At 42.6% G+C, this 23,592-nt stretch overlaps 1 protein-coding gene across 21 annotated transcripts; it reads left to right on the top strand.

Moving 5' to 3' along the window:
- Positions 1–663: 663 nt before the first annotated feature.
- Positions 664–22,981, top strand: picalmb (phosphatidylinositol binding clathrin assembly protein b). 21 transcript variants are annotated; one of them, XM_085796231.1, is made up of 23 exons: positions 664–1,518; positions 6,018–6,160; positions 6,280–6,355; positions 6,445–6,547; positions 7,609–7,702; positions 7,886–7,997; positions 8,130–8,236; positions 8,364–8,405; positions 9,488–9,573; positions 9,725–9,848; positions 9,979–10,106; positions 12,552–12,652; positions 12,826–12,978; positions 13,388–13,471; positions 14,912–15,004; positions 15,228–15,338; positions 16,910–17,026; positions 17,133–17,163; positions 17,265–17,364; positions 17,530–17,589; positions 19,629–19,784; positions 20,134–20,239; positions 21,503–22,981. In XM_085796231.1, the coding sequence occupies exons 1-22, from the start codon at positions 1,389–1,391 to the stop codon at positions 20,224–20,226; spliced, it is 2,244 nt and encodes a 747-aa protein (XP_085652357.1). In that variant the 5' UTR covers positions 664–1,388; the 3' UTR covers positions 20,227–20,239; positions 21,503–22,981. The 21 variants fall into 21 exon arrangements, with proteins under 21 accessions (XP_085652357.1, XP_085652359.1, XP_085652355.1 ...); XM_085796233.1 differs by having other exon boundaries at positions 9,973–10,106; positions 19,629–19,736; XM_085796229.1 differs by having other exon boundaries at positions 9,973–10,106.
- Positions 22,982–23,592: the final 611 nt, after the last annotated feature.

The following is a 23,592-nucleotide window of genomic DNA, read 5'->3' as shown; positions in this document are numbered from 1 at the left end:
TGTTGAAATAAACAAAGGACTGCTTCACCTTAACTCTTTAAAAACCATAAAAATAAAAAATAAAAGAGTTGACTTTTCTGTCTCCATGAAAAAAGAACAGACTCATGAAGATCTGCAGCTGAAAGCTTTAGGGAAAGGTCGTAATGAAAGGACCTTGGGATTGTTTTATAAGGTAGGCCTAGTAGAAGTAAATTTTAATGTAGGACCCCTCTACAATTGAGGAAAATCTAAGCAGGGTATGCTGTTAAACCCTGGGTCTTAGGCCTCTGGGCACTTTATGGAGGTGGTAAGGGTAGTTGGTCTGGGTGAATTTATCCTTTGAACACTGTCAAACTAAAATATATCTGTTGCTCTGAGGAAATTAGGCCTTAAACATGTCAAAAATCTGGTTTACAGGCAAGATATTCATTCAGTTTTTTATATTAGAAAAATGCCATGATTTGGAAAATAGCATGTCTATATAGTTTGGGAGAGAATAGTCTCAGAACTCAGTATTACAGTGGTGGTGGGCCATTTAATGCTATAAAATAAAAAATAAGTAGCCTAAAGTCATTCTTTACTGTCAGGCCTGTTGCTGCTGCTCATTGAGCGCTTGAGGCTTCATCCTCACACCCAGGCCTCCCGTGATTTAGCATTTGTGCGTTTTTGTCCCTCCCAGCTGGTCTGCGGTCAGTCGCTGTAGCTGCACCTGCACCGCAGCGGAGCTCGCAGGACGTCGATCAGCTGCTGTGCGCTAGGCCTTACATCCGACTGCAGGTCTGCAGGTTGACTGTTTTTAACACTCCGAACAAGGCAAAAAAAAAAAAAGGCCCGCCATTTCCCCCTCCTCGGTGGTCGTTTTCTTTCATAGCGAGCAGCAGCGGCGGCGGCAGGAGGAGGAGGAGGAGGAGGAGGAAGCGGTGGAGCAGCGGCGGCGGCGGCAGCAGCGGCAGCGGCGACTGGAGGAGCGGCGGAGGGAGGCAGCTGGAGGAGACGCAGGGATCCGGTGTGCCACATCGGGATGAGAGCGAGACCGAGACCCGGGTCGGATGAGTCAGCGAGCGGACTCTGCAACCCAGAAATCTGAATGCATTTGGTCATGAAAGCAACATATCAACATTTTTTGTGACTATTGTTGTTGTTGTTGTTAAGACTCCGCTCCCCTTTATTATTCCGCCCTCCTCTGGCTCTGCTCTGCCATAGCCTAGTTTTGATTTTAATATTTCCACCAAGGTGGGAAAGGAAAAAAGAAGGGGGGTGTCCGGCAAGGTTGCGGAGGAGGTGGAGGTTTTCTTTTCTTTTTCTTTTTTTTATTTTGAGGCTCCACAACCGAAGACAAACCGAGGCGAAGCTCTCGTCTCTTTTCCTCGTTTTAAAACCGCCTTTTGTTGCAGTGAGTTGAAGCGAAGATGTCGGGGCAGAGCATTACGGACAGGATAACTGCAGCCCAGCACAGTGTGACGGGCTCCGCCGTGTCCAAAACTGTTTGCAAGGCCACCACTCATGAAATAATGGGCCCCAAGAAGAAACACTTGGATTGTGAGTATGTCTAAACACCACGGTGTTGTGGGTGAAATCACGGCGGGCTGAGGCTGAGGCTCCCCCCTCTCACAGAGACGCCGCTCGCCGGGCTCAGTTATGGCGATGGTGAAGCTACAAGGCCTCAAAGCCTCAGGACAGGCTACATGCTACTGCTGCTTCCTGTCACACACACACATTATATTGTCTTAACATCGAGGACAGGCCTTGTTGACACAGTGCTGTGCGATATTAAAAGGGCTACGAGGCTGTAGCAGCCTTTAATGATGCGTATGGGTGATGTAAATGTTTATTATTCACCCCTCAGCTGATGCTAAAACTAGCTGCTCTGGCTGGCTGGCTGGCTGGCTGTCTGTCTGGGTTTGTTCAATCCGCTCTCGTCTTTATCATTCTCATATTCATTCAAACACTAGCTCGTAGCTTCAGTGTTTACCCCACACAGACAGCAGTAAGGCAGGCGTGTGTGTGTTGTATACCAGGTAAAGGAGAGCCCAGTGTGAAGAGCAGGTGGGCCCCTGCCTGCTCCTCACAGGCCCTGAGTCAACATTTACAGGAATGCTTGCAGTCCAGTTTCATCTCCCATCTTGATGATGCACCTGCAGCCGGACCAGTGTCTGTCTGTCTGTCTGTGTGTCTGTGTGTCTCTGTCTCTCTGTGTGTGTGTGTGTGTGTCTCAGCCCAGGTCCTGCACTGTCGTTGAAGTGATTGAGTAATGTGATACCTGCTCTACAGGCAAGAGAGAGTAAAAAAAATGACAAGTTGGTGTCTGAGGAGGGTTGCTACACCTACAGCCTGTCATAAGCAGCAGAGCCCTAAATCCTCGTCTGGTCTGGTGCTCTCACAAGTCAGAGGAGCCGCTGTCCGTCTGTACTCAGGGATGCAGCGGTGGATTTTCTACGTATCGATCTGCACTTGGAAATGCATGTTGGCAGCATTGAAAGTGGTTTTATACTGTATGATGTTCTGCATCATCAGAGGAGTTCAGTGCCATTACAGGAAGAAAAAAAAAAAGGTGGATACTGTGTCATCATCAGGCACCAGACTCATCAGTTTGGTCTGTGGGATGAGATATAGCTGATGGATATACTGTACAGTAAAGGAGGAGGGTGGTGGTGGTTGGTTCTTTGCAGGTTAATCTTGGTTGGTCGTGGTGAATATTTTTGGCTTGATGTGAAAGTTGCAGGCTTCGCACCTGTTGTGCCACTCCGGTGACTCCCCTGAGGCGAGATGAGTGGAAGTTGGCAGAGTGACACCCCGCTGGCTCGTCACAATCCAGCCAGGGATCCAACGTGACTGAGGTGTCTCAGTGCACACACACACACACACGCGCACACACACAGCGCAGACAGCCTACGACGAGCTCATGGGTAGTCACATGGTGTGCGTTGAAACATAAGGGAGGCTTGATGTTTGGAGTGACAGCCACGAGGAGGAAGAGGAAGAGCTCAGCAGCAAGTTTGTTTTTTAAAGACGTATTCAGACTGGGTAGTTTTTATGATGTTTTGTCTATTTTTTTTTTAAGGTATCTGCGTTTTATTAGAGAACGGGGGTGGCAACTAAAGATTTTTAATGATCAGGCCATCATCATTTTAGTCTCCAAACTTTCCACAGCCCTAGATTATGTCTTCACAGACTTCTGTCCAAATAAGTGAGCTAAAAACCATAGAGACATAGAGGTTATTATCACACATGGCTAGAACAGTCAATCACATATTAACATGAATAATTAATTAAGTGTACTAGTTATTGATACTAGTGCCAGTGGCAGTGTGTTTTTAAAGCGATACCATGATGACAGCATTTTCTTGTCAACTTATTTTGAGAAATACATAATGAAGCCTTGTGCTTTTGTGTCACTGTTTTTGACAGTCAGCTCTTTCTGCTGGGCCATAAATCAGTGTTATACTATTAGTAACTAAGTGAGTGAACTCAATTTCTACAGTGAGTGTATTAAAAGAGCAACATGCAGTTTTGGAGGAGATATTATTATAAAAGTGCTACAACAATTGCCGGTCTCTATAAGCTGGTTTTAAAATCATTTCAAAATGTGTCTCTGACTCAGCTGATCTAATACTGAGGGGGAGTTTGTTCCACAGTGTTTGGAGCTAAAACAGGAAAAGCATGATCAGCCTTTGTCTCAAACCTGGACTGTGCAGCTTCAAACAGCATCTGGTCTTCAGATCAGAGTCAAAGGGCAAAAAGTTCTGAAACATGTGTCAACTTTAAAGTAGGACGACAGTACGACACAGTTGTTTCTCACTGGAATTTGTCAATTAAGCGAGACAAGAGAGTTGTCAAACAAATGTCAAATACTCATTTACAACTAGTCTACAACTACAAATATGATAATGTTAGACAGTCTCTCACTTTCCAACAGTATGAAGAAAAAAGTAACAGTTAAGCACCATCAGCCATGTCATGCCTCTTACATGTGTCGTATGAATTCATTCAATAAGAAATCATTAACGTCAGCCAGTGTGAATATTGAGCAGGCTGACTGTAACATGACAGTGCTGTCAGCTCTTCCTCCTCCCCCAAATTCATCCTCCTCATCCTCCTCTCTGATCGTGTCCCGTCGTCGTCTTCTCTGGGCAGTTCAGCCACCCATACTAACTGCTGCTGCTGCTTCTCTGGAAGGTTATCCTGTCCTACTTAGAGTCCCCCTGCCTTTTGAAAAAGTCAAATATAGGACAGAAAGAGAGGCCCAATTTACCCCGTCAGTCTGATCACTGCTGTGAATGGCGGGGTCATTAGCGCTGATGGGCTCAGCTGCTTTGACGAACATCACTCAACCCGCACGTTGGATGTGAGATGAGCGTACGAGGCAGAGGAAGTGGGACGGAGCATGTGTGGTTAACATCTTAATGCTCTGCACGTTATGGTAGTCTGTTGGAAGGATGTTATGCTGCAAATTATTAATTACAATGAAGACCATAGGTTTCTGCTGCTGCTGCTGAGATGCCCTGTTTGTATTGGCTCCATAAGATGATGGTTTTAATAGTCATCATGTTCATGTTTTTATGTGGAAAACATCCTTAGTGAACATCATGTTGCTCTATTGTACTCACAGTGTTGTAGCGTGTTTTGAATTGACAGTTATTCCTCAGTTATTTAGTGTAGTGTAGTGTCCTATTAATAGGCCAAGTAAGGATCCCACTAAGGATTATTCTAATTGTCAAATAATCTGTCAGTACATTTTTAGTTGAGCAGTTGTGTAGACAGAATATATATATATAAAAATACAATACAATTACACACAGTTACTCATATGTTTAGACTAAATGCGACATGAATATGTCCAACAGTCCAAAACATTCAGTCTAAATTTGTAATAAACAGAGAAAAGCAAGAAATTCTAAATATATAAATAACATGTCTTTGGCATTTGTGCTTCATAAATGACTTGTATCAATCAGTTTTGTTCAGATCCAGGTTTTTTTGTTAGCTCAAACCAACTACACTGATTTGGTTAGTTTTGTATTGATTTGTTTTTTAAGAGAGAAATGTGATGTGCTTTGGATGGATTTCAATTTTTGAAACTGTTTTCCATTCAGCATTTTCAGTTCTGTGTTGACTGAGCGTCTCTTTGTAAAACAGCCACTTAAATAGAGTAATGAACAGTCGTCTGTGGATTTGTTGACGCTGGTCACAGGTTAACAAAACTGCACTCACAGAGAAGCGTGAGTCACATCGGAAATTTGTTTTTATTCCAAACACTAGTAGTAGGCAGCAGCAGCAGCAGCAGCAGCAGCAGCAGCAGGTGTCTGTCTGATCACCAGCTCGACGTGAAGCCTGTTTGACAGTGAAACTCGCCGTACGTGGGGTTATCTATGACTAACACTGGATGAAAAGTGCTTTGCAAAAGTTTTTGAGAAATCTTTGATTTTTTTTTACAGCTCAGAAAACACACCAGAGAAATCTGCGTGCTCCGTCTGTGAATCAGAAACCAGCACACTCTGCCACTCGCGTATAGACGACGTTGTGTCGTTAATTCAATCCAGCCTCACCAGATGTGACTCAACACCTCAATATCCTCCATGTGATGAGATTCTTAGTCACGACTGTTTGTGCCTCACGCAGTATTTGATCTGAGCTGTGTGATTGAATTTATGATTTAGTCTCAGGGGAAAAATAAATCAGCACTGTGTACACACGCAGGTAGTCACTTGGGATAATTGTGTTGAGTTTGACTTCATTTGAACCTTGAAGACCATGATGATGGAGCTTTCAAGCCACAGTTCAGCACATCTGTATTTTAATCAGATAATTCTGATTTACCACTTCATGATAAGAATGATGATACTTTGCAGCTCTGATATTTAAAAATATTTAAGCAATACATCATGGTCCATTGGAAGAGAGCCCGTGCAGCTTGTTTCATACTGGTGACCCTGTCCCCTCTTCAATCACACATCGCCAAACAGCAGCATATTATTATTTTTTAATTATAACAAGCCCACTGAACCTCGTGGTCTCACGAACCCGTCTCCTTGTTTCAGATCTGATCCACTGCACCAACGAGATGAATGTCAACATTCCCCAGCTGGCCGACTCGCTGTTTGAGAGGACCACCAACACCAGCTGGGTGGTCGTGTTCAAGTCACTCATCACCACACACCACCTCATGGTCTATGGCAACGAGGTGAGACGCTTCAGCCAAGTGATGAAAGAAATAAGCTCACAGCTGATTATGAATGTGTTATTAATCAAGAGCTTGTTTTTGTTGTGGCTTACATGTATCAACTTTCCTGTCTCTCGCAGCGTTTTGTCCAGTACTTGGCTTCAAGGAATACACTTTTCAACCTCAGTAATTTTTTGGACAAAAGTGGGTTACAAGGTATTTTTTCTTCCTGTTGTTATCCTAAAGAAAAAAAAAGAAATAACAATAAGTAACTAAAGATCCTGCTGCCTTGTGTTTCCCCTCAGGTTATGACATGTCCACATTTATCAGGAGGTATAGTCGATACCTGAATGAGAAAGCTGTTTCATACAGACAGGTTGCCTTTGACTTCACTAAAGTGAAACGCGGGTAAGAACTTTCTTCAAGTCAAAATTGTAATTTTTCAGTTTTTTAGATATGAAAAAGAATGGTTAATGTTCGAAAGACATCGTAATATTACTTTTCTTTGATTTATCAATCAATAATTAAAGTCAGAGGTTCAAAGAGGTTCACAGTACCGTCGTAGTTCAGACCATAAACGGCGATTCTGGTCGAGCCGACCAGCGTTTCCTTCGTGGCGAGTCATGAGAATAACGCAGCCGAATCGCCTGACTTTAATTATTGATGAATGAAAACTTGAGTCCGTCTTGCGCCGGTCAAAGAATTTTACGGTGCGCGCGGAGGCTCATAAATGTAGTGTGAAAACGCTTCGCTTTTCCAAAACTCCTCGTTGTCCCTTTAAATACCTTGTTTTTTAACCACAGTCCAAAATTCAAAACACAGAGAACAGAAAATGCATCAAATCCTCACCGATAAATGATCTAATGATCATGTGATTGTCAATTGTTTTTATCCAAGCCTACTTCATTTACATATGTGAGCCTTGTGATAGACTGGTGACCTTTTCTAGGGTGTACCCCACCCTCGCCCTGTGACAGCTGGGATTGACTCCCACCACGTCCCTTCGTGGATAGGCAGTGTAGACAATTGATGGATTGATGGATGTAAAGAGCATAAATATAATTTTTGAACTTTTGAATTCTGTCTAGATAGACCTGAGAACAACTAAACATTCATAATCCAACACAACTAGCAAACAGAACTAAGATTCAGCAAATATTGGGAATCACACAAGTGTTGGGATTTAAAGGCAACTATTGATAATCAAATAACAGATTAATTTCAATTAAATACTAATATGCCAAACATTTGCAACATGATTTAATGTAATTCTAATAGGCTACTTTCTGAGACAATAATAACTGATACTGCCCTAGAAGCAGTGTAAACTAAGGATGTCTTTGTTGTCATGTGTTAAGAGATTCACTGTTGTTTCCCGTCTCCCCTCTCTCCTCCGTGCCCATCGCCACCCCCCCCACCCCCCACCACCATCGCCACCCCCCGCTCTGACTCTCCACGTGTCCACACAGAGTGGACGGCGTAATGAGGACCATGAATACAGAGAAGCTGCTCAAGACTATCCCCATTATTCAGAACCAGATGGACGCTCTTCTCGATTTCAATGTGAGTTTAAGGTGAAGCCTCCTGCGGCTCCGCAGCTCACGTGCGCAGATCGTGCTGAGGCTACTGCAAACAAAGTCAGACGCACTATCTGAGTCCACATACACAGGCTATATGTGTGCGTGTGTGTGTGTTTTGTATGGAGAAGCTGTGAGATAAATGTCCTGGCTGATTGTTTTCCCTCAGGTCAATGCCAACGAGCTGACTAATGGAGTCATCAATGCAGCCTTCATGCTCCTCTTCAAAGACTCCATCCGGCTCTTTGCTGCGTACAACGAAGGCATCATCAACCTGCTCGGTGAGACCTTCAAGGATCACTTTCGGTTTCAGTCGTCTCTGTGTCCTTTATTAATTTAGCCCTGAAATTTTATGATTTATTTTTTTTACCCCCCATTGGAAATAAAATCTGTTTCTATTTGTCACCCAATAGAGAAATACTTTGACATGAAGAAGACTCAGTGTAAAGAAGGTTTGGACATTTACAAGAAGTTTCTCACCCGAATGACTCGGATATCAGAGTTTCTCAAAGTAGCAGAGGTAATTTACTTTAAAAGATTTTGTCCTTTTATACACAAACACCTCTGTAAATGAGATTGTTCAGTGGTTGAATTGTGTTGTGACGCAGCAGAGACACGATTGTAACTTAGATTTTTCTCTCCAACAGCAGGTGGGAATCGATCGAGGCGACATTCCAGACCTTTCACAGGTAAGCATAGGGTTCCTACTTTCAATAGGAAGACTTTCGTTGCTCTCTTTCTCTTATTTCCAACTCTAATTGCTCTTTTTTCCATCAGTGTGTTGTCTTTGTCCGACTACAGTAGAGTACACCCGACACAGATGTTTTTTAAAAACAGGACACATTGCATGGTTTTCTCCTCGAGTGCATGTTTGCCAGAGGAGGTGGTCTCTTCTTCTTCTCCTATTTCTTCTTCTGCCTCTTCTTCTTTATCCTTACCTTATACTTCTTCTCCTTCTTCCTACAGTAAATAAAGGTGTAAAGTCCACACTTAAGTTTTGCAATAGTAAAAACCCCCAGAGACAGTTACATGTGTCCCAATTTAAAATAAACTGCACGTACTGTCGTGCTGCGGGGACCAATTTTACATGCACGCTTTTAACTAGCCAGGAGCTGCAGCTACAGTGCGTTCCCCTCTGACTGTCACCACCTTTATATTCTGTATTTTCCCCCTTATCTTTCCACTTTAGTTCACAGTTTGTGTAAGTACTATCATTTCACTCTTTTTCTATGTCCGTGACTTGCCTCAGTGTTGTCTTTTTGCATGCCTCTGCTCTGACTCTGTCTACTACATCGTGGTGAAAAAACAGTTGAGGGACAAAACACTCGCTGTGGTAAAACTCTGTTTCACTTTGGTCTCATTATCGAGGTGTAAATCCAGTGTAGCTCCATCTACTGTAACAATGGCCACCCCTGTTGTGCTTAGACACGACCGATTCAACAACACCCAGGTTGTTGAAGGTGCCGTGGTGCAGTACGTCATCCCACACAGATGTTACTCTCATCCAGTTTAGCTTTTGGGCTGGAATGCAGTCATCGATCAGTGGTGGGTAACTAATAGCCCAAAGCTTGTAGTCCAAACAAATTCAACCTCCCGATCAATTGGCCGTCTACATTCTCCTCCGATTTAATAGTGTGGTGTATTTCATGGTGTGTAGTGTTTTCTGCTCTATCTTGGTTGCCCACCACTCCATTATGGCCTTGGTGTCCATATAACCTGCGCCCTCTGTGTCTCAGGAACTTGCTGACAGTGTGCTTTTCTATCACGACAGGCTCCCAGTAGCCTCCTCGAAGCTCTGGAGCAGCACTTGGCCTCTTTAGAGGGCAAGAAGGTCAAGGACTCCACTGCAGCCAGCAGGTGAGATAATCCTCCCATCACCGTCTCTCCGTTCCTCTCATCTTTTCCTCTCAGTATCCGAGCAAGGTAGACTAAGTTATAGCAGTAGATCAGTGATGGCAGCCTCTGTGCAGCATCCAGTATGAATTTGTGTTTTTTTCCCCCCTTCCAGGGCCAGCACTCTGTCAAATGCAGTCTCATCGCTGGCCAGCACGGGGATGTCTTTCACTAAAGTAGATGAGCGGGAGAAGCAGGCAGCTCTCGAAGAGGAACAGGCCCGACTCAAGGCTCTGAAGGTCTGTGATGTTGTTCCTCTACAAAAAAGGAAAAACTGAACACTTCACATACATTGAATAAAAATGTGTCCACAGTTTATTTTGTTAGCTTTTATATTTGACCTGGACCTCGTGTTTCATCTAGGAGCAGAGGCTCAAGGAACTCTCCAAGAGACCCTCCTTCGCCACTACTGATACGTCGCCCATCTCCACCACCGGAGGCACGATCAGCACAGCACCAGCCATCGACCTCTTCTCCACACCCAGCTGCTCGAATGGGTACGGCCTGATTGTTTTCAATGTTATCACTTGTTTAGTTAAAGCTGGGGGCACTACGCGATTTTCACAGTCGTTGCAGAGTTAGAAAAGACTTTGAGTTCACACTAACCGACTGGCTTCAGCAGATTTTTATTACAACTGGGAATCAAACACTTTACGACTTCGCCAGATGAGGGAGCACAGACTACACGATTTGTCAAACCAACTGAAGGTACCTGAACGCACCAAACTCGTGCAAAAACTCTCGTGGGAGTGACACATCTCCATAGTGACAGAGTGCAGAATGTGTAGTGATTTCAACAGATGCGGTTAGTTGAGTTAACTTGTGACTCGCTTTATTAGCGGAAGTGACCCCCCCCCCCATGAACGCAGTTGCTAGGCAACCATGTCAACACATTTTACAAAGTGTAAACAAACATGGATGACATACGGCTCGCTGCTGCTGTTGTTGTTTGCACAGCTATCTGCTGTGAGATTTCCATTAAAAAGAAAAGTTGGGGAAGTAACCAGTACACATGTTTGAATTGCAGCATCTGTTCGCCTCACACACTTGCCGATTTGAGTCTGTTCACCATCACACTAGGGCTGGACGATTATTGCAAAAATCATAATCAAGATTATTTTGGTCAATATTGAAATCACGATTATTTACACGATTATGCGGGGGGGGGCTATGCAGGATTTATAGCTTGACCAGCACTCTTGTTATGTTATGTTGAATTCTGCTCTCCTTCCCCACCTTCAATTGGTTACAGGTGGTCGTTAAGAGACTTGCTAATTCCTGTCTATCTCTACTGTCATCACTATCAAATAAAGGCAAAAAAAAAAAAGCCGAAAAATATACTTTAAAAAAAAAAAAAAAAAAGAGACTTGCTACTGCCACCGTCTGCAGCACATCATCACATTACAATGGCAACATGCTTATGTGTGTGCTCTCTGTGGTGAAGCGGCAGAGTAAAGGTTTAGTGATCATGGTCATGGGTTCGATTCCTGCCTCAGTCATGTTACATCATTGTTTGACTTTTGATTCCAATTTTGTAATTCACTGAAATGGGCATTATACTTTGTTTGAATTGACCAAAAAATAGTCACACAAGTCACAGAAAAGTCCTCTACTTACTTGATGTGGCTCATTTCTACTCTATTCTTTTTTTTTAAGCAGAAGTCAGTGAGCCTCTTATACAGGGATTTCTTTTACCCTTCTCTCAGTGAATGTAACTATGGTGAAGTGGTTAGATCACTGGGCTGATGTACTGAAGGTTGCAGGTTCAAATCCAGCCCCGACCACTTTGTTAGTGAATCATTCCACCAGTCTTCCTCTGTTGATTTTTGATAACTTGCTCCTTGTTTAAACTGTGTAAACTACAGCTGCATTGGACAGTGTTTGATTTATCACGGTATAAAATTCTGCATGTTTTATCTCCCTCTGTGGTTGAGAGGTTAGTTTGCTGGGTTGCCAATCATGAGGTCCAGGATTGTGGACATGTTTCTTGTTTATACTACTGCTCTAAGATTTGAATTCACTGGAGCAGCAGAGAAAAGCAAAGCTCTTGAATGATTTGTATCCATCATTTCTTGTCCTGCGCTGCCCACTATTGGACGTCACTGGTAGAATTCACCTACCCTCCCCCACCTTCAGTTGGTTACAGGTGTTTGTTATCTCCTTGATTACTCGTACCAGTTTGCAGCACATCATCACATTACAATCAATGACAACAGTCTTGAAAGCAGTGTGCTCTCTGTAGCCGAGTGGCAGAGTAAAGGTTTAGTGATCATGAGGTCATGGGTTCGATTCCTACCTCAGTCATTTCACATCATTGCTTGACTTTTGATTCCAATTATTCAGCTGTCATTGGACAGTCTTTGATTTCTCATAGTATAAAGCTCATTGTAACTCAGGTCCTCTGTGGCCATGTGGTTAGTGTGTTAGGTTACCACTCATGGAGTTGTGGGTTCAATTCCTTCCTTGGACATGTTTCTTGTATGCCATTCCGCATGTCTTTGTCAATTTATTCTGCTAATTCAGCATGGTTCAGCAATGGCTTTCAGCATTCACACGCATTTTCCGTTAGGAAATGCTGTTTCTAGTTAATTGCTTTTGTTTCAGTAGAAATTCCTTTTACGAATCATTTTGAATTGTAAAACTACTGATGTTTAGTTCACTCATCATAGCTGACATTTTGACGTAAGGACACAACATTTGAAGATGTAAACAAAACCTGTGAAATGCGTTGGAATGAAAAAGCTTCTAAAACACAATGATGAGAAAGTTTTAACACTTAAAGTGTAAATCCAACTCAAAATAGTCAAGAAAAAAACACAATTTAACATGAAGTTTGTGTGTCTGCAAATGGACTGAAGTCATGCGACTGTGGAGGTTTTTGTGTGTTGCTTGTGAAGTGGTGAAAGACTGACTGGCTTTTTTTGTGTTTCCCCTCCCTGCAGTGCAGTGAAGATGGAGAGTGACCTCTTTGACCTGCAGTCAACTTTCCAGCCCTCCATGCAGTCAGGCTCAACAGGGCTTCCAGTGGCGACAGCGTGGGCAGGTGAGGAGCTTTCTCCTCCACACCCTCCCTCCGAAAAAACCCAACGTCCTGTGTTTTTCTGGACACGGGCAACCGTATTCTGCATGCTCTCCTTCTCTTGTTGTTGTCTGACTCCTCTCCACTCTTTCTCTGTCCTCTTCTGTTCTGTCTCTCTTTTCCCTCCGCCTGCCTAGATCCTTTCACCTCTGCTGAAGCTGGAGATGATTCCATGCCAAACCTCAACCCTTTCCTCTCAAAACTCGTTGTCGATGCCACTCACTTACCTGTCGTGTCTTCAGACGGTGTTAGCTTTCCCTCTAGGACACCCGGTCATGAAATGTTTGGTGGTAACAACTCATTTTGTTTCTCCTCTAAAAGTCTTGTCGCTCTTGTTCATTTCTCTGTATACGCATGATTAGTCCGCATGTTCCTGTGCTGCTGTAGTCTGACTGTTTAACTGTTTAAATTATCTTTTCTCTGTCTTTCTTACTGTAAAAATGCACATCATTGTAGCTCATACCAAGCTCAGATCTTGTTGTTTTTATAGTGTAAGCAGACCTTATCCCCTTGCTCCGTATTAAACCAGGACCCTCCATGTCCCATTGTAGAGGCCATACACCCATGTCGCTTCACAGTTACCTTTCATCCTTTATCTTTTAATGAACAGTTTGATGTTGTGTTGTAACTCAGACATGCCGTAGAGCTTTAAGTTGAAACCTGTTCTTCCTTTTACCAACACTATGTTTGATTCTCCAGATCGTTACAATCCCTTTATTGACACAAACTCATCCGTTTCAACCAATTACAAACGCACAGTGCGGATAGAACACTCCATCTCAGGTACTATGATGGCTCACCATCTCAGCCTATGTTTCCTGAGCCCTGGCAAACATAGGATCCTATCAAATACCCCCCCCCCCAGGGCCATTATTTTGATATTTACCATAGAAATGTGGACATTAACTCATATTTGAGGAAAAGTTTGACATTTAATAAAAGGTGCAACTGTGACAGTCTTGGCTTTCCTGCCAAGAGTTAGATGAGAAGATTGACACCACTCTAGTGTCTGTACAGTGAATATGAATCTTAAGCCACCTGCTAATTAATTGATTAACAACTTTTAATATTTCTGAGGCGTTGTCCTCACTGTGTGAAGCACAAATCTCAGTGCAGAGATGAGGAACTTCAATCTCCAGGACATTCCTGGATCTTGTTCTGTCTATCATGATATTTTGATATATAAGTTCATGCATCTTCAGTTACTGTTTTTATTCTTAACATGGATATACTGTATTTACTTTGGTGCTTCACTTTTTTCACTCTTCAGTTCTCTCCACTCCAGATACAAACACACACACATGTGGAGAGTTTTCTAAATGGGTGGGGGAGTGTGTCTGTGATAGCGTTATTTGTGATATTGTCATTCAGTACTTCCCATTTGGAGCATGATACATGGAGTATTTTTGAATATCAACCAACCCTTAAAGCTGGGGTAGGCAGGATTTGTTTTAAAAACAAAATATTTATATAAATATATTTCCCATTCAACTCTCAGTAAGGAAAGCTCTGTGTTTGGGGCGGTCACAGTGTTTCTCTATGTCTCTGTATGCAGCAGCCTGAAAAGCCCACAACTCCCAGTATCTTTGAACAATCCAATCTATTCTGGTCTGGGGGTTCCTGATTGGTTGAGGGGCTGGCCTTATTCTGTCTTTCCGATTTGTTAGGACAGAGTAGGGACGGCCCTTCAACTAATCAGGAACCCCCAGACCAGAATAGATTTGATTGGTCAAAGATACCGGGAGCTGAAGGCTTGTTTTCAAAACAAACCCCGCCTACCCCGGCTTTAATGCTGTATTGAGGTGCACATCTTGGCACTTGAACTAACAGACACCACCAGTTCAGCTCATACATCGCTTTATTGCAGGGTCGCACCATCTATGTTCATGTTTAGTGTACAGACAGAAGGTTGGTATCAATTGTCTTATTTGAAAAGCAAGCGTATTCTCCAAAATATCAAACTATTCCTTCAGTCTCTGCCTCAGGGTTGCTTTAACACTCTGCACTAATGTATCCTTCTACAACTCTTTAATTATTTCAAACACTTGGTATTTCACCACTACAACAGTGTTGTACATGTTGGCTGTCTTCTTCCTGTCTGTATTGCTGTCATTTCCCACCTGTCTCTCTGGCCTGGTCTTGAAATGTCTTTCTCCTTTTGCTCTCTCTCTCCGTCTCTTTCTCTTCTTTGTCTCTCTCTTCTTGCTTCCTGTGGCGTGTCAGACTCCTTCTGTGGTCCAGTGTCCATTGCCCAGCATCTCCCACACCAGGCTCCCTTCCCCTCTGAGCCCTCTACTGTAGCAGGTCTATTCAGAGGTAGAGTACTGAAGCACATTCAGCAGTAGATCAATGCTAGTTTTCCGATCTGTCGAGAAGAGTGAGCTGTCCGGCAGAAGCATCCAGTGATTGATATATGGACACTGTAACCCACACAGGCCAGTGCAGAAACGAAAAAGTCCAAGCAGTGGATAGTTTTCAGTAATTTCACATTATGTAACTGTGTAACTGCATCTGTCTTCTTTTCTCGCCTCCTATGAAGGATACTCAACGCCACAGGGCCCTCCACAGCAGTCAGCAGGGGGACTCCAAGTGGACTTTGAGTCGGTTTTCGGAGCCAAAGCCGCAGGCACCAACAGCGTCAGTTCTGACGGTGAGGATTTCACAATCACACACACGAGTAAACATGGCAGTACTGTACCTGTGCGGTGGGTTTCTGTTGAGTTGTTGAGTTTTCGGCGAGCTTAATTGTAGTGCACAGGTGATGAATTAAAGGCCGTTCTTGCGTGAAGCCGTCTTCTGTGTTCAACACAAAACAAAATCAAACAGAAGTCGCTCAGCTGAAAAACAGACTCATGCGAAAAACAAGACAAACATGAGAGGTTTAAAGACAAGGAGGCGGCAGTATCTGAAAGGCCTTTTGTGTGACGGTTCACTGCTTTTTGCTCCAGCTCTTTGATAGAACACCTCTAGCTATGGTTGACTGAAGCAATACCAGGGAAGTCATGATAGCAGTAATTTGTTTCAGAGAGCTGTGTCTGGTCCTGACACCAGATACAGCTGCAACGACCCGACCCAATCTCACAAGTCACCAGTGCAAGAAGTTTTCCCAGAACGGTTTTCTCCTCTGCACTAGTTTTACTACTGACTGTCAGTATCTGCAACCACTGTGCTCTTGCCTTTAACCTGAAGCCATTTTTTAAATGTACTTAAGAGCAATGGTTTTCAACCTTTTCAGGGCACTTGACCCCCTGCATATTTTTTAGCAACCCTGAGGACCCCCCACCACTACCCAGGTTTGAGGTGGGGGGCAAACAAAAGTCCCAAACCAATTTGACAGAAATAGAAATAGCCTTTTTAATTGCATCATTGCATATTTATTAACAGCCCTGAAGGCAAATATGTGATTTCAAAAGTCGCAATACACTGAACATTGCACATTAGGGAGTTTTACACCATCTTCCTGTGCAATATTTCACAATACAAACCCAATTAAGAAAATGAATGGAGACTGTTTCCCACTCAAACATAAAGCTTCTGCAGCTCAGGCAATAACGATGGATCCGGTCACTATTTTAGTAAAATGATAAATGTCTGTAAAAGTTACTCAATAAAATGATATTTTATCGTTTTAACTACCCCTTGCAATAACACCAAGTACCACTAGGGGTCCGAGTACCTCTGGTTGAGAAACAACGCTTTAGAGATCAACAGTTTTTAGTTACTATAGCAACCCGTCTTTGCAAGCTACAATTAACACTTTTTTCATTGTGGATTTATGTGCAGAATATTTTCTTGATTTATTTATTTATTGTGAAAATTATGAAATATGTCTTTGTAATTTCACACAGCACCATATGTTCAGATGTCTTGTTAAGTGAAAACATAACTCTGTAACACTGCTGGTTTAAATGGAAGAACTGGACTTAGTTAACCACTTTGTTTTGGAAGAGGGTCTTAATCAGTGTTTTACAAACTCTACATATACTCTGCAAGTATCAGTAGTACTGGTAAGTAGTTTCACAATAAGATAAAAAAGGTCAAAATTCCGCCACAAAAAGGATATAATAGTATTGGGGATTTTAATCTTCTAATGCAAACGTTTCAGTAGTTAATCCTGGAAAAAAAACATTATTATATAATTGTATACTCCATTTCAAAAAGTAGTTAACGATTCATATTCTGTAAGCTGATGAATCACAGTGGCTCTGTTTGTCTCGTCAGATCTTACCGGGGGCATCCTGAAACCGACTCTCGCCGGCTCCAACCAGCCGTCCAGTCAGCAGCCAGAGAAGCTGGTGTCAGATGACCTTGACTCCTCCCTGGCCAACCTTGTCGGCAGTGAGTATGCTGCTTCACTTTTAAGCTGCACTAATTAAAGCACATGTTCACGAGAGCACAAAACGACACCCAACCAACCGCCTCCTGTTTGAATTTTTCCTTTCAGACCTTGGCATCGGGAACGGCACGATGAAAAAGTAAGCGCTGCATCGAGGCTCAGTGTTACAGGAACAGCAGCAGCTCTGTGCTTTCAGGGCACTTACAAGCTGGTGCTAACATCCACTGTCTTAATCTGCAGTGACATCCACTGGAGCCAGCCGGGGGAGAAGAGGATGACCGGTGGCACCAACTGGCAGCCCAAGGCGGCGCCAACCACGACCTGGAACCCCGTCTCCATGGTGATACACACAGACCTCTCTCTGTAGCGCTCACAACAACCTGTTTCTGATTTACCTTACGTCTTATTTTACTGCCAAGTGACTGTGGTCGTCATGATGTGATGCTGTTTAATACACAATCTTCATGTTATTTTATTTCTCACTGTCCCGTTTGTCTCTCCTCAGCCACCGTCAGTCATGGCCTTCCCTGCCACCACACCCACGGGCATGATGGGATACGGCATGGTCAGTATTGTGGAAAAAAATATACAGTAATCAGATATTTCAGTACATTCAGATTAATATTTTTTGTAGTTCATATCCAGTTGAGCTTTCAGCTGTTGTCATGGAGACGTATCTGTTGAAATGTGAGCTCAAAAGCTTTTAACGATTTAATTTCCTAACACAGTTCTGATTAGTCCAGCCCGAGAGAGACAGGCCTTTCCGTCAAAATAAAAGCACCAAGCTAATAAAAATGCTGTGAAACTTTTTCATTTAAAGAATATAATTTACAAGAAAATCCCTGAGCCATTAAGTTAACCTTTTTCTTTTATTGTATTTAACTATATTACAAGTTATTATCTATTTTTTTCTATTTAACGGTTGAATATGTAGAATATTTATTAAAAGCTATATTTTTTCAAAAATAATACATCCAGGGGGCATTTAGAGGGGTACAGAATGAAAGTATTGCTTTTCCATTAAAAAAATGTTTTTTACTCTGAATTATTATTTTTAATTTTTTTGACGGGCTCGACAATGACTTTCTGTTAACGTTCTTTTTACTTTTGTACCTGCCCGTAGCCGACATGTGGCTCAATTCTCCGCTGTTTTCCTGCCTCCTCCCGGTCGTATGCGTTTGTTTCCAACCAAGCCTTTTTAATAATCAATCGGTGGATCAATGGATTATCATATACATGTTAGGATGGGTGTATTTGTGTAGGCTTATCTGTCATAAACACTGTCGCGGACTCTCGGTGCCACCGAGAGTCTCCTTTTTTTTTTTTTTTCCCAACTTGACGAGAGCAGTGACAGCGGAGGCTCTGAGCGCAGGTTTGGTTTTCAGCAGCGGTGTGGAAGGCAGAGGTAAAAATGACGGTAAAAATGAAACATAAGGTAAATATCCTGCATAGTTCTCCTCCTCTGCTGTCCTCTGATCAGAGCGGAGTCCCTAGCAACGGCCTGGCAATCGACTGCTGGAATTCTTTTTCTGTTGTTGTTCTGGTAATCTTACATATTCAACCTTTAAGTTTTATTTTGGTGAACACTTTTACTTTGGTGAATTCCGGATCTCAAGACCGGAACCAGAATCCAGATAAAATTCAGAGTGAACGGAAACCAGGCTCTTCTCCTCTCTGTATGAAGAGCCTGGTGACGCGAGGCTAGTCCTGATGAAGTCCAGTGTAAGGCGGTTGAAAGCCTAAGAGGAGGCGAGTAGGAGTCTGGATTTGTTTTGTCAAACAATATTCTCAAGGTCAATAACGATCTGTCATGCTGATTTAAATTAGTTTATATGGTGCTCATGTGGTGCATGTGCCTAAATTAATCTGGGGTGTGGGATCTGTGGGGGCCCCAGCAAATGTTTGCCCCGGGGCCCCTTGATAATTAATTAATGGCAGCCGTGGTTTGTGTTAAGTAAATGCCTTTGTTGTTTTTTTTACCTGCTCCATATCATTTACAGAATTAATTATACGTAGTTAAACCAGGTCAAGTGAGTCATTGTTTTTGCCGCTGTGAATTATCTGTTAGGTTTCATAAATAAAATGAACACTGGAGGGTTCACAATAGTTTTTATATTTCAAGCGCACTCGGCTTATGAATATTTCATAGTAGTGGCTGACACAAGGTTGTCTTCGTTCTTTTTCTTCTCTTGAAATGAAAATGATGTTTTATCATTTCTGTTTTTTTTAAATTACAAATAACAGAAACCACAGGGATTATGCACCACAGTTGTTTTGCTGATACACCCATGGTTGGAAGTCCAGTAATTACTCATGCTGCTAAATTTAGCTGCTTGTGTTTGCTGCCCTCCAGTGGTCGTACATAAACTATATTAAGACGCTCAACGCTACACCTACAAGAGTGCAAATACAAGTACAATCTTGCCCATCAAGGTCCATTTAGTAGCAGCTCTAGTCTTTTGATTACAAGGCATGAGCTTCATCAGCAGATGGAGTTGGTAGAAATGGCAACAAGGACGAGAAGGCCTCAGATAAAGCAAACAACTTTGCCGCCGTATCACTGAAGTGTCTCCTCTGATCTGATCTCTGTGCAACACTCTGCAGCCTCCACCGATGGGCTCCATGGGGATGATGAATCCTCCACCCACTATGATGTACAGCCAGCCCGTGATGAGGCCACCCAACCCCTTTGGCTCTGTGTCTAGTGCTCAGGTGGGTGCGCGGCAGTCTGACTACAGCACCGAGCAGATGCACAGTGAAGTCAGTATCTATTTGCACAGTTATCAGGTTGAGTACATAGGTGTATCCATTGTGCTGTGACGTGTACCGTAGTTAGTCACTGTGTAAATGTCAGTGTGAATACTGCTGAGGATGATGACAGTTTTAACAATGGACCCTTCACTCCGTCGAGCTGAAAGGAACAAAACTGTGAATCATCTCCATCGTTCTGACTCCCTGTTTTTCCCCCTCCAACATCAACTTTTTTTATTAACCCTTCGTCCATACATCAGAGCTTCTCCAGACTAATTTCATCCCTCCTACAGTCTCTGTACTGATTCTCTGACTTCTCCTCTGGTCCTCCTACTTCCTGTATTTCTTCCTGAAATAGCCCTCCGCAGCCTCTAGTCCTTCCAGCCAGAGTCCTCTCCGAGCCCCTGGACAGGACCCGTTTGCACACCTCTCTCTCAAGGATTTCTTGTAGAGCATCTCTTTAGGTACAGCATGCTCTTTGCTTGCGGACGCACCTGCATGCATTGCATGCCCAGTGCAAATTGCCCTTTTTTTTGGTTTGTTTTTCATTTTTGTTAATCATTGCATACTTTATTGTCTTTTACTCATCTGATTAGGTGCTACATGTCTTTTTCTCCTCTCAATCTGTTTTATCTCGGCCTCTGTTGCTTGGCTTTCTTGCTTGATTTGATGGGTTTACCACATCTTTATCAGAGCCAGACTCATTCTGACCCTTTGTTCTTCCATCATCACATATTGCTCACACCTGTTTTCTCTGACTCTTGTGGCCATTGTGAATTGAACTTATTGACCATTTGCTATGCACTGGCTCCCTGAGTTACTTAAGTTAGCGGCTGACAGTCCATTTTACAGTACCGGCTGAAATGATTTTGTCATCTGTAGTTAATTAAGCAAACATTTCTTTTGTGAATTTATTTATTTTCAGCTTTTTAAATGACAACAAAAACATGGGGGCTTTAAGTGTGACGCTGAAAGAGTGAAGCTGAAGACAACAAGCAATAAGTCATCATCATTAACGACTGATTTATGTAGAATTCATGAAATCTTGTTGGATCAGACTGAAAAGTGTGAAATCAAACATGATCCTGTGTGGATTTAGGTTATAATCCTTTTATATTTTCAGTCAATCATGCTTTACTTTTAATTTTACAAGAGAGGAGACACAGAATGAAAACTTACAAGTGTGTTTGACATCACTAATGCTGTCTGTGTCAGGTAACTTTGGCTGGGCTTCCCAAAATACAGTTAGAGCAAAACACAGCTGCTAATGCCAGCCTAACTTCTGTTTCCGTTTCTAATGTTTCCATGGATTCAGTGAGTTTCGCTTTGGGCTACAACTTGAAGCCATGTGTTTTGGCTTTTCATTGTTTTTTTAAAGCCTTCCTTTATTTACATTTTGGAAAAGTAGGTTTGCCAAATTTGCTATTCACAGCTCCTGTTTGCTATGTGCCACTAACTGTACTGGCAACTGTCAGCGACTCACTTTCACTCATTACTTTTCACTAGTTGTGCAGTTGTAAGGAGTGCACATCGGAGTTAATAGTATCCTCAGAAAGCCAAAGTCACACTGAATCTAAAAAGATACGCAGTATGTGAATCTAGTGCATCACATCCTCAAGGTCTAACTGGGCAGTGCTGATCTGAGGAGTGAGTGAACAGTCAGCTGATCTGACACATTATTTCTGTTCACATCCGTTCTCTAACATCGTCTGTTGCCCTTCTTGCAGATGCAGTTCATGTAATTTGAAGAAAGTGTCTCTCGGAAGAAGAAGCACTTAGCAGCAAAGCTTTGTCCTCGTTGCAGTCTAACTCTTCAGAGAAACATTCACACACACCCCCACCCCAAATACAGACATGTCAACAACACGATGGTGCAACGACTGTCAGAAACCATGGTAACCATGTCCAAATGACGTTTGGAGATAGCTCACACCCATTATTCTGTAACTTGTCCGAGACGTCGAGTGATGCTGCTTTCTAACCCCCCCTAAAGAGGATTCCTTATCCATTTTACAGTGTAATCTGTAAAGATAGTTATGGGTGCTGAGAAAACTTTGATGTTATGTATTTGGAAAATACTGTGGTTGGATGTAAAGGCTTGATGTTCAGCGGTGAGGTGGTGGAAGAAAAAGGAGAGCGGTCCTTCCCTTTCTTGATCCGATCATCAGTCATCCATTCCCTACAGTTATTTAACTGTCACTAAGTAGTGATGCTAATGACGTTTACACCTGTTTAGTTTTTTGTCTTTTTTACCGTGTTTACAGTAGACATTCCTTGTGTGTTGTTTGTATTTATTTATGATTATTGGTTTAAGATTGGGGAAAAATAATAATGTAAAATCTACAGTACATTGAACACCTGTGGGAGTGCTTCAGCATTAAACAAGGATCTCTGACTATCATTGAGAGGTAGAGTTAAAAATAGCTGTTATATAAATTACACCTATTAAGCGGAATGATAGAGCACTAAATATTCTGAGTTTTGTGTTAAGAAAAATTTTTTACTAGATGAAAGATTTCACAATCTCCATTGTACTTAAAGTGCAGGGGTTAGAGTATGAGTCAGTAAACAGTATATAGTCGATTCTGTGCCTAGGGTTTTTTGCAATGGATCAGTTTCCTGTCTTGTTGAGAAACACTTCATCCACGAATCTGAATCGTCGCACTGGGCGGTGGGCTCCATTCGCTTTAAGCTTGGCATGCCATTGACTCACTGACCGTATTCAAGGCTGCCGTTACTCTGAATGTGAAAGAGTTGTCTTCATGTTGCACACATCTTTCCACACTACAGTTCCTCAGTGGGAGTCGGGGGGGAGGGGGCGGGGGCGGGCGGGTTATGAGAGGATGGAGTGTGTCTTGATTAACGGTTAGCCTGTCGCTACGCTGGGGTGGGGTGGGGAGGGGGGCACAGAATTGATGTAAATTAATTGTATAAAAGACCCGGGGCGGGGTTGGGGGTGGAGTGGAGGAGCGCTGTTGATCGGCGCTCTGTGTATATAAAAAAAAAACTGACTGTTCTTTGAGTGCAAAAGTGAAAGATGTATGAAATATGAAAGCAATTCAATCAAATTTGACTCTACCTAAGTTTGATTCAGGATACTCTCTGCGTTTGTCTCCGCAGATATTTTCTTTATGTAATTAGAACGTGTAGCAGACAATGACTGAAGTCTTTTCTTTCTTTTACAAATAAAGAGCAGCTTCCACAAACTGTTGTACATGTTTTTTTTTTTGTCCCCGAATGATAATAACTGGAGTCAAGGAGACAAATTTGATACATTGCACCAACCTAATGATACTCTCTGATTGTGTATCCAATCTCATGAACACTTTATAAATAGCTCTGGTTCAGACATGTGCTGTCGGTTGATATTCAGTTTGCAGAAATGTCAACACAAAACTGTGAAGTGGCTCTTGAGGCTGAAGACAATTAACTGAATGAAAAGAAATAGATTGGCTGCATAAGACACCATTTAGTCGGGTTGCAGCTCTCTGCAATGGGTCCTGTTAACAGGATGTTTCTACTTGAATAGTTCATGGTTACTAGTCATTCACACGGTAATGTGATTTGTCAAAAATAATAATAAAGGATGAGTAAATCCACCCTAACAACCACAAAATTTAACAATGGTTTAGGGCAGAGCATTGTCCTATTGCTGTTTTTTAAGCAGCTACCACAGTCTGGTTTCCAGCTATTTTAGTGTCTCTTCTGTCTGGGTGGATGAGCTGAAAACCAGGTGATGTTAAATCGATGCAGGTTTCCAGAAAGTCCAGAATCACGTCAGAGGTCGCACTGGGAATATTTCCCATCTCCTCCAGTT

This window comes from Trachurus japonicus, chromosome 13 (genome assembly GCF_045865225.1).
Source record: "Trachurus japonicus isolate A0001 chromosome 13, Traja_1.0".
NCBI lineage: Eukaryota > Metazoa > Chordata > Actinopteri > Carangiformes > Carangidae > Trachurus > Trachurus japonicus.
This window is presented reverse-complemented; position numbering and strand designations above follow the sequence as displayed.

What these genes read in the sequence shown, in the direction of transcription:
- picalmb (XM_085796229.1), top strand. Translation starts at nt 1,389, where the DNA reads ATGTCGGGGCAGAGCATTACGGACAGGATAACTGCAGCCCAGCACAGT. An exon ending in TGTAGCAGGTCTATTCAGAG is followed by an intron (nt 15,005 to 15,227) that starts GTAGAGTACTGA and finishes CCTCCTATGAAG; the next exon opens with GATACTCAACGCCACAGGGC. An exon ending in CAACAGCGTCAGTTCTGACG is followed by an intron (nt 15,339 to 16,909) that starts GTGAGGATTTCA and finishes TTGTCTCGTCAG; the next exon opens with ATCTTACCGGGGGCATCCTG.